The sequence below is a fragment of the Populus nigra genome, chromosome 3, assembly GCF_951802175.1.
Source record: "Populus nigra chromosome 3, ddPopNigr1.1, whole genome shotgun sequence".
NCBI lineage: Eukaryota > Viridiplantae > Streptophyta > Magnoliopsida > Malpighiales > Salicaceae > Populus > Populus nigra.
In genome coordinates, this window is record NC_084854.1 from 21930966 (window position 1) to 21942021 (window position 11056).

General features: G+C 37.0%; 1 protein-coding gene across 4 annotated transcripts; it reads right to left on the bottom strand.

Moving 5' to 3' along the window:
* Positions 1 to 233: 233 nt before the first annotated feature.
* On the bottom strand, positions 234 to 5956 carry LOC133688960 (CBL-interacting serine/threonine-protein kinase 24-like). 4 transcript variants are annotated; one of them, XM_062108629.1, is made up of 15 exons: positions 5641 to 5956; positions 5477 to 5539; positions 5290 to 5361; positions 5031 to 5138; positions 4852 to 4926; positions 4677 to 4730; positions 4019 to 4144; positions 3403 to 3492; positions 3076 to 3198; positions 2710 to 2829; positions 2201 to 2317; positions 1822 to 1902; positions 1682 to 1738; positions 1495 to 1569; positions 234 to 610 (listed from the first exon to the last, which is right to left on the bottom strand). In XM_062108629.1, exons 1-15 carry the CDS (start codon positions 5806 to 5808, stop codon positions 551 to 553), a joined length of 1389 nt encoding a protein of 462 aa, XP_061964613.1. In that variant the 5' UTR covers positions 5809 to 5956; the 3' UTR covers positions 234 to 550. The 4 variants fall into 4 exon arrangements, 3 of the variants coding, with proteins under 3 accessions (XP_061964613.1, XP_061964614.1, XP_061964616.1); XM_062108630.1 differs by lacking the exon at positions 1822 to 1902 and having other exon boundaries at positions 5641 to 5955; XM_062108632.1 differs by lacking the exons at positions 1822 to 1902; positions 2201 to 2317.
* Between the last annotated feature and the right edge of the window lie 5100 nt (positions 5957 to 11056).

Consider the following 11056-nt stretch of genomic DNA (forward strand, 5'->3'; position numbering starts at 1 on the left):
ACAAATTTGAAGAGAAAGGAGAGTAGGAAGATAGAAGACAAGGTTAGTTAAGAGCCATGATCATGGCAAGGTAAAGCTAAGATGGGCATGGCAGGCAAGCAAGAGAATAATGCAATGTAGAAGCATCTAACGCGGCTGAAGAACCAGCGCGCAGTGATGGCGATGGAGATAAGATATTATTGAACTCAATCTAAACTAGACATAAATAACCCGGGATATATATATCCTGTTAGTTGATAAGATATAAACATCTAAATTTCTATAATAAAAACCATGATAATTCCATTGTCATCCCTTGTTAACAAGTAATTGATGCTCTCAACTCTCAAGTTCTACAACACAATAGATTTCACCGCAGATAATAAATTATAATATACAAGCACTATAATATATGAACCAGAAACAAGTAACACTGCCATGCCATCAATGCCTATTTCTAGAAATTCTTGTCGGGAAGAATACCTTCCTTTTTTCCCTTTTGGTCACTGATTTGCTTCGCACCCAAAAAACTGGATCAGGAAGTCATTGTATGAAGCAGGCTGGAATTTTATCACCCTTCTGGAGGTTTCCAGATGATATTTTCTAGCTGAGCGCAGAAGTTCTTGTAGAACTGAAAAGGGGAAGGAAGCCAATGATAAAGGTGTTGCCAGCGTTGAAAGATAATAGCCTTGCAGGCTATTACAAAATCTGGACGTCTACAATAGCAAACCGATGAATTCTAAATCACCATCAGATGCTATTAAGACATCTTTTATGAGTTAGCTGATCCACCAAAATCAACAAATCAATGACCCTTACAACTTCCACTATGAGAGCAAACACTCAAAATCATGCTAGCTATCTCACTGGAGATACCTGAGTGAAGGAAAAATTCTGTAATACGTGTAATGCCCAACACTATCCAGTATCATTAGAGTAGCAGTTAAGAACATGACGATTTTATATGTTGAAGGAGGATTCTTAGGATTTATTAGCAAACCATAAGAAAATGTGGTTGAACCTAGTCAAATAGTAGGAAGTCAATATCAGATCTTCCAATGATCCAAAAGTGAAGAACAGGCTGTGAACACATTTTAACAATGAAAGACCAAAAATAATGTGCTGAGGCCATGAGACAAGACATGTAGCAAATATGATCCTTGATGCCTGGAATCACAAAATTAAAAATGAACATCATAGAAGATGCCTGCATTTCCCCCTTTCAGAGCTAACCAAACCATATTGCTAAAGTGGGCTTTTATCTGAGTTGCCTAAGATTCAGCAGGTATTAAATTCCAGTGACCTACTATAACAAAGTTACTTCTGCTCATACATATGATTGCACGAATCTAACTTCACCCCTCCTCTCTCTTCTCAAGGTTAGATGGGTTCTTAGCACTGCTATTATGCATAGTAGAGTTGGGCAACATTATCATATTCTTAAAAATAAAGAAAAGAGAGTGTGTGTGATTTCTAGATGGCAGGGAAAATTTTTCAGGATTTAAATGAATTCACCTTGTAATATTCAAGAGTTTCCCCAGATGCCTTCCGTGCATCTACCATGAAAAGTGATGGAGCAACTTCATAAACCTGAGCATGAATGACAATATTTTGGTATAGTTCTTGTTCTGAAACCACTGACACCTTAGTTTTTGCAGATTAAAAAATTTGAAGAGGAATGAAATGAAATCTAGGAAGTTACCTCCAGAACAACTGCAAATTGTCCAGCCTTATTTTCAGATATTCCTTCGAGTCTTGTCTACAAGAATTACTTTCCACAATCAAAAGCAATGAAATGGAGATAAGCTCGTTATATCTTATTCAAATCCTACATATCAGAACCTTCAGTAGCTGAATTTTCTGGCAATTATTTTTCTGTAGTAGCATGAGGTTGCTTGTGTAGTTAGCTTTGTTTGCTAATTCCTGGCTTGTATTTGCTCTTTATCAGTAACATTTTCCACTCTTCTCTTATCATACAAAGCCCCATTTCAGACAAAAAGTGGGGGAAATGTTACAAGGAAAATTCATGGAAATTTCTGCACCAAACTTTGCAGTTTTGCGCAGAATATGTTATTTAAGAAATGCAGGCAACTTATTAGTGGTTTCTACCAAACTGGGGCATATGCAGATCATGATCTGTGGCAGAATAACAGCACAGCACGCCAAGAGGCATGAATGAAAATGTTAAATTGGGATTTCATACAAATATAATAAGTTATACCTTGTAATTATGTGTATGGAACTTGAGATTCATTGATTCCGCAACAGCTTCAAATGCTGAAATTATAACTTTTGCTGGTTTGCGGGATACAAAACGAGTTTGTTTTTTTACATAATCCTTCCAGAGGAAAAGCGCACCATCAGCCAAAACACATAAAGGCACTTCGATTTATTATCACATACTGCTTGTACCAAGGGAAAGGATCTAATAACCACAGCAACTACAAAGAAACTAAGTAAGGCACTACGAGAAGCAACAAGATCAATATTGTTCACCATTACAATGACAATGGTGTTGCTGGATATCATAGATAACATTCTAACTGATGGAAAGTTCAGGAAGTTGATCACATGACTCTTGATCGTGTCTCCACTATCTTATTCTTTGCTTTTCTTTTATCAAATAATCTTAGCCTCACATGAAATTCGACTCCAGAACCTTGAACTACAACAGGCTAGACACTAGTTTTGGTCATAACTGGCAGCATAACTCTGAAAAATTTACTGTACCTGACGTCTATCGAACAATGCTGATAGATTCAGCCCTTGAGATAGGGTAATCATCTCAAATGCATTCATTACCAAAGGACCGCCCTCACTGTTCTCCAATTGCTCTGCTACATAATGATCCTGTAGCTCCAAGAATCACCAAGTAGAGAGAGAAGTAAGAAAGCTTAAAAGGCAATAAAATGATGTCTGCAGGCCATCAGGGAACATTACAGTACCACAAGAAAGTAAAACAAAAGAAAAAAAAAGAACCCACCAGAGAACAAGGGGTATCAGATGATGCATGTTACAATGCATTGGTGATGGTAGCATGCATTCAACTGCAGAATTTAATGCTTGCATTAGTATTTTAAAAGTGATGATACCAACCTCGATGTCATCAAAAACTGCATGAACATCATCCAAATTCACTTCCTCTTCTTCACTATGTCCAACAGGCTCATAGCTTTTCCGAAACCATGGATGTTTTTTAATTCCCTCAATCCCTATACGCTGCAGCAACAGAGAACCACTTTTTTCAGATGAAAAGATTACCATGAATACGAGGTGTACTGAACTGATATTCAAGTCCTTTCTAATCATAAGTTTCAGACATGATGTGATCCAGACCACAACAGTTTTGCATGTGGGCATTTAATTTCCAGGACAAAGTCCCAGATCAGTTATAAGGTTAATATAATGAAGTAAAGAACTCACAGTTTTAGGATTGGGATCGAGTATCTTATCTATCAATGCTTTTGCCACAGGAGAAAACCAAAATGGACAAGAATACTTCCCAGCATTTATCTATGCATCAACAAGAAAAACAGTTAGGAGTGTCCACATCATGCTTGTGGAAATTATAAATACATATATAATCCAACGTAGTACAAGGAAGGTTGTGTTTTGAGGAATAGAACAAGGTGTACAAAGGCTTTACACCATTTCCCCATGCATGGTTAGGAGAAATGCAAGGGTATCAGTGCCTGTTTGGAACTGAAACCTACAAAGACAAGATATATAATGCTAATATCGGCATACACATGGGAATGAGTACCCAGAACAACCAACAAAAAGGAACAAAAAAAGCTGCTCTTGCTATGTACTTGTACATGCAGAACTGCAAGTGAAGAAAAAGAACAAGTGTGGCTGCTCGAAAAGCTTTTAATTTACAAATAGGAACCCTTTGTGTTGAATAAAAGTGCCCTTGCTGAACTTGATAGTAAGACAGTGAATGAGTGTACAATTGAGATTTTGAAAAAATAACTAAATGACATACACGAAGCACTTCACTTGTTCACTTCCTCCAAAAGAAAAAAATGAAGCAGCTAACCTTTCGGCACAAGGTTGGAAGGTCTATCTCCTCAAATGGAAGATATCCAGCCATTAGAACAAAGAGGATGACTCCACATGACCACACATCAGCAGCAGCTCCATCATAACCCTGGTGACCAAGTACCTGATAGGTAGTGGTTTAATGTAAGAAACTGTGTTAAGAAAACAGAGGAACAACACTACACCAGGAAATAAATGGAGAAAGTTGCATTCATGATTGGACTACATGGAAATTCCAAAACTACAGATGACTTGCTCTAAGAAACAGTGAAGCTGCAGATGAGCCATGAAGAAAAGTTCATGTATAGCAGATGAGGAGGAATAAGTTCCACAAAGTACATAGATTAAATTCAAAGGATGAGCAACCAATTCAAACATATTGACGTTAATTCTCCATCCTCCAATATGATCCTCAACCCAATGCCGCATTAGACTTATCCATGTCCTCAACCAGCAACCCCTTTTCCATAACAAAGAACAAATTAAGAAAAGCAGAGAGAAATAATTTGTGAAAACGATGCATCTCATGTTGGAAATCATACAACAGCGCAGGGTATCAAATGCTGGCATAGATGGAAAAATTATTTAAAATAGTAGAATGCAGATATGGCACGAGAGACCAAATCATATATTTCCACTGTCTTTTGAGAATATACCTCAGGTGCAACATAATTTGGTGTTCCACACGCTGTATGAAGAAGTCCAACCCCCTCCATTTTTAAGTAGAAATAAACACAGACAAAACACACACAGTTAGAGAGAGATGGATAAGAAAAATCGATAGTATGTATATGTGTGTGTTTATTCGAAGTAAGATAATCATATGCTTACTTTCTGGCGCAACGCGCTCAATCCAAAGTCTGAAACCTTCAAATTCCCAAAAGCATCAAGAAGAAGGTTTTCAGGCTACACAGAAAAGAAAAAAAAAAAGAGAGAGACTTAATCAGAGCAGGGCCAATCAGAAAATCAACAAGTCAAATGCTCAACTACACAATCTGTTGGTTGTTCACCTTCAGGTCTCTGTGGTACACACCCTTCCGGTGACAGTGAGCAACAGCATCTATAAGCTGCTGAAAATACCGCCTCGATTCATTTTCGGAAAGTCTTCCTTGATGAACCTGTACATCCGTCCATCCACATCAAGAAGCAACACAAAAATCCTTCACTAGTATATTTGCTAAACTAACCACTAGCATTAATAATAGTTTTACTTAGAAACTCTCAGCATTTCCTCAACATTTCAAGACAAGAGAAGCTAAAAACACTTACAATTTTATCAAACAATTCTCCTCCTGTAACAAACTCAAGAATTATGTATATCTTCGTCCGGCTTGACAAAACCTATAATTCAATCAATCAATAAATCAAAATAATTAAGCAATAATACCACAAATAAATTTAAAAAAAAGGTCATAATTACCGGTAAAAAAGTAATAAATAAATAAATAATAATTACCTCATGCAGCCTAACTATGTTAGGATGTCTCACAATCTTCATGATTGATATCTCTCTTTTTATCTGCCAACCCAGAAAATTAACCTTACTTACCTCTCTAACTTTCAAATAAATAAAAAATGATAATTAAGTTAAAAGAGAGAGATTAAGTGGTGATAAGCTACCTGATCAACCATTTTGTGCTTGAGAATGGTTGATTTAGCGAGGATTTTCATGGCTACACTCTCTCCAGTTTCTCTATTTTGAGCAAATTTGACCTTGGCGAAGTTTCCTTCGCCAATTGTACGGCCAACTTCATATTTTCCTACCTTTCTCGTTACTTTCTTCATCATTATAATTACAATTAGTCAGCTCATCTTTTCTTTTCTTTTCTTTTCTTTAATCTAAAACTCAAAACAGCATGAATCGAATTCTGTTTGATTACAGGAGGAAACATATTGAATTTTGAATTTTTGAGAGGAATTAACGCTAATGATGAGAAAAGGTAAAAGATATATATATATAAAAAGAAAAATAAAAAGTAAAAGATATAGTGAAATTACTGTAGAGTGTAATGTAGATATAGACACATTCAACTTTTGGATTTTAATAGTGAAGTGACTCTTTCACACTTGGAGCTTATTTAGATCGTGGTTTAACCTATATTTTAAAAAAAAAAATTTAAATTTTTTTTGTTAAAATTTAATATGGTTTGTACGTTTTGAATCATTTTGATGTGCTGATATCAAAAATTATTTTTAAAAAATGAAAAAAAATCATTGGTATGTATTTTAGCACGAAAAGTTATTTAAAAAATAGTCGCAACCACACTGCCAAACAAGCTCTTAATTGAACTGCGAGAAGGTTCGTTGTGTTGGTTTATATAGGAAAAAAAGACTAAAGGGAAAGGTGAACTTATGGAGTTGTGTTGGTTTACAAAGGGAAAAAGACGGGGGAAGGTGAACTTCTACAGAGCTCGGCTGATTTAAAGTATGTTTGGCAGTGTAGTAATGATTATTTTTTAAATAATTTTTTGTGTTGAAATGCATATCAATGATATTTTTTTTATTTTTTAAAAATTATTTTTGATATCAACACATCAAAACGATCTAAAACATATAAATTATATTAAATTTTAACAAAAAAATCAATTTTTTTAGAAACGTGGTTTGCACCGTGTTCCCAAATGGTTTCTTAGAGTACAAGACACCTTCTCTCTTTTTTAAAAAAAATTATTTTCAATACCAAACATGAAAATGATGGTGGATTTAATTTAAAGTTTGTAAAGAAAAGAGGAATGATAATTTATGTATCTTTATGCAAAGATTAATCATAAACCTTTTGAATTGTGGCTACGAAAATAACATTGATGTTACTAGGAAAGCAAAGCATTATATGATTAATCTGCCTTTTTTTGTTTTATTTAATTTGATGTTTCTTCTGTACAGGTCGATGCTGCTGTAAATGGAGGATATATATGAAGGTGAAGAGTAGCCTGATTATAATCGTAGCCAGTAGAGTAGAGAGGTTGGTGTTTTTAATAAAAAAATTAATATGAATATCTGTATTAGTTTATGCATATTTTAATTAATCTTACGAGTCTTAAAATAAATAAATATATATATTTTTAATAATAATGGGGGGACTCGAACTTCACTTGCCAGTAAGGATTATGATTGTGATAAAGAGAAGAAGGTGTGTGAGGAGCAATATATGGCATAAGAAAGAGATTGAAATTAAAAAAAATTATATATATGTCGATGAAAAATCCACTCCAAAGGAAATTCATCTTTTAATTTATAAACTATTAAATTTTTACCTCAATGTTAACTCACCTGAAAAGTATTAATATTCTTTTACTTCATTTTCAAATTATTGATGAAAAATCTACTCCAAAGGCTAGAGCAATATAAGCTAGAGAGGTGAACTCTTTATGGTGACTAATGAAACTTATTTACAAGGAGAAATGATTTGAAAATTAAACATGTCAATTTTATGACTGGTTAATAAACATTCTTTCTTCGGAGACATAAATTGGGATACGCTTGCAAGGAAAAAGATTGTCTTAGTGTGTGATATATTTTTAAATAATGAGGTCATTTTTTTTGTTTGATTTTTTTTATCAATATAGGTGTTCGGGTCAGCTTGTACGTACCTCGACTAATTTCATAAGCTCTGAAGTTAACGATAATATAAACTTTCAGTAGTTATCATATTAACAATTATAAGGCTCGAATCTTAGACCACAAAGGGAGCAAAATTAACGGAGTGATGAGGATGCATTTAGGTTAATCCTGTGTTTCTTAAATTTGTTAATTTATCTAAAGGTGCAGCCTCTGCCTCGACATAATCAAGCTGAAAAAGAATAATTAAGGCGATGTTACGAATGGAATGGACCTTGGAGAGTTAAATTTTTCTGAATTTAATTGGGTTGAGTGGTTTTTTGCACATTATGATTTTCCACTACAAGCTCCCAACTTTGTTCTCCCAGTTTCTTTCCTAAGCTCTCCCCTCCCAATGTATTTTATACCTTTTCTTCTCGTGTCTGATATTTTTTTTGTTGTTTTCAGGATACAAGCTGCTGTAGCAACATCTCTGAGATATTATTTATTTATTTTTTTTCATTTTTATATGTTGATTTCTCACATCCGTTTTCCTCGGCTATGGCACATTATTGCATCTCATTAACCGACCTTTCATGCTTTTGTTAGTTGATCTCTTTCTCTCTTTTTTAGGACATTATTCTTTATTTCACGTGCATATATATATTTTTACTAAAATATGCTCCTTCCTGTTTTGTGCAGACTAGATAGCCACATTCATTTCTCAACTAGCATAGTTCGGTTATTTTTTATATATTTTATTTTTTGCACAGGTGGTTTGCTATATATGCATGAACATTGAAAACAAAAACAACAAATGACTCTTTACCTTTTCTTGCTTTGAACCAGGATGTTATGCATAAGGTGACAGCAATGGAATTTATCAACACCAAGCAAATGGTAAAATTGTATGGGTTGTGCATCGAGTAGATAGGAAGAGTTTAATGGTGGTTGGTTCAAGTGGTTCGGCGCTTGTTTCTTTTAAGTAAGATCTCGAGTTCGAGTCTTGTGAATGGAGTATACCATCACTAGAAAATCTTTATCTTTTAGGGGCCGACCCGGCTCGACTAGATTGGTTGGGGTCCAATAAACTTCTAGATACCTGTTGGGTTTGTTGCCATTGCATGTGCAGCAAATGGACAGCACCAACCATTGACTATTGGCAGCCACCATTGTTGAAGAAGAGCTGGAGTTGGCAGCCACCATTGTTGAAGGAGAGCTGGAGTTGGCAGCCACCATTGTTGACAAAAAAACAAGTGGAGTAACACCATGGATGCCTATAAAAGAGGCATGATTTTAGAGAGCAAAATTGTGAGAGAGAACATGAGTATGTGCAAGAGAATGGAGAGAAAGAGAGCTGCAATGGCAGCAGCCTTGCTGCCATTGCAGCAGCTGCAAGAGCAGCAATGAGAGTTGACGAGTTGAGTAGAGTGGATGTAATCCTCCTCTACATGTATTTATTATAACCCTTTCTCTATCTCTAATACAATGACTCTCTCCCGTGGATGTAGGTCGTTTTGCCGAACCACGTTAAATATTGTGTCTCAGTGTGCTTCTAGCCTCCTATGAGCAACTATCAGTACACCACCGGTTCGCGCATGGGGGTGCCGGAATCCCCAACAATTGGTATCAGAGCATATGGTTTAAGTGGTGTTTGATATTGCTCAAAAATGAAAGTTGTCAAAATTGTGTTTTGACCATACCACTGTGTAGAGGAGGAAGAGACAAAGCCACTGTTGAAAACCGCGTCGGAATCGGACTTCGGAATCGTCCTCACGCGCCGGTGAGGAGACTGCCCACGCGCACAGACGCGCGCCACGCGTCACACGCGTCTTCTCCACCCGGATAAGCCGGCCCGACCCGATTACCAGATGACCCGACCCACGTGCCAGACCCGGATAAGGATGACGTCATCATGACGCTAGCATACACAGTCAGCATGTCATGTCAGCGTCCAGTCAGCAGACACGTCAGCACAGTGGAACCCACCTGCCACGTCACCAGCCGTGAGCTTAGCCGAGCCGAGCTGTTTTGGAGCCGATCCGAGCCGCGAGCCGAGGGATAAGATTCTGTGCAGCAGAGTCTACGTGCAACCAGATCTGAGATTGAATCTGGGTCGTTTATCAGGCCAGAATTATTTTGATCAAATCTTAGCCATCTGAAATGTGATTTGGACAATTTCAGACTTGTTTCCAGCTAATTTGATCGTTCTGGATGCAATGGTATGGTCCGATCATTAAGATTTGAGACCAAAGTGGTGTTGGTGAATTATTAAAGAGAGATTACCCGATCAGGAGGCATTCGATGGTCTTCATGGTGGTTGATGAAGATGAAGAAGAAGGTGCATATGTTTACCTAATTACATGTGCTAGACTGCTAAGTGGAGAGAATTTTAACTGCCTTGAGGGAAGGCAAAATTAGGACACTCTGGACACCCGATCAAGTGGACAATTAGAGGTGTAGAGTGAAATTGACGAAGACCAATCTTGACGAATCTAAGAACTGGTAGTCTCGCCAGATGTTGAGAAATCATGTATTAAACCAGTATATTCCAGATCACTTGTAAAGGAAAGCCGCAACAAAGCTAGCAAATGGTTGTATATACGGAAAGACAGTATGATGGATAGATATGGCCTGAGAAGTTCTGTCTAGGAGATTGGGTTTTAAGCGGGACCAGTGTGACCCCTCTAATCTTTCCTGGGAACTTGCTTAGTGGAAGGATTATCCATACGGTACTATTTTCGTATATATAGCAGTTTGTAATGAAACGGTTGAAGACTAGCAGGATGACGACACAAGGGAATAATTGGGTTTTCAAAGGATCAAGGATCTGATGGAGTGGTGATTTCTCTAAAGAAGTTAGATTCGGTGACTGTAATTTCTCGATGGGAGAATTGATGAAGACCCTGATAATGGAAGAGAAATACAGCAAGGGGATAAGATTGGCACCCTATTTTGACTTGGATAAATGTTGTGACAGGATGAGCTGCTGTCAAACATAAAAGCAAAGAATAGGGAGAATTCTGGAGAATCAAAATTGCACGAGAGCATCGGAGATTGTGCAGGAGTACCCGTAGGATCCAATGAGGTACTGTAATGAGACAACAGGTGCAAGGAGAAAAGGAGTTCCCAGATGAAGCTCAGAGCATAGATAATGTGCAAGAAGTTGTACAACAAGAAGTCTCTTGTGCTCTTGATAAAGGCAACAAGCGAGGACCTTTCCAATGCATGCAAGGATGGAAAGATGAGCTGTTGCAGAAGCACCTAATTGAGGGGGTGCAAATGCCTGTGATAAAAGGCGACCGCCTATGATGAAAGGTGAAGACACCAAAGAGAGTTGGTGTAGGTGGAGCTGTTAAGCAGAAAGGCACAGAAGCTCCAAACATAGAAATCGAGGTGGAGGATTGCGAGGAGTATATCACAACTTTCTCTTTCTATGTAGTCAGTGGCAGTAATCTCTCCCATAGTGCACATGGTGGTAGAGAATTTTAGAGCCACT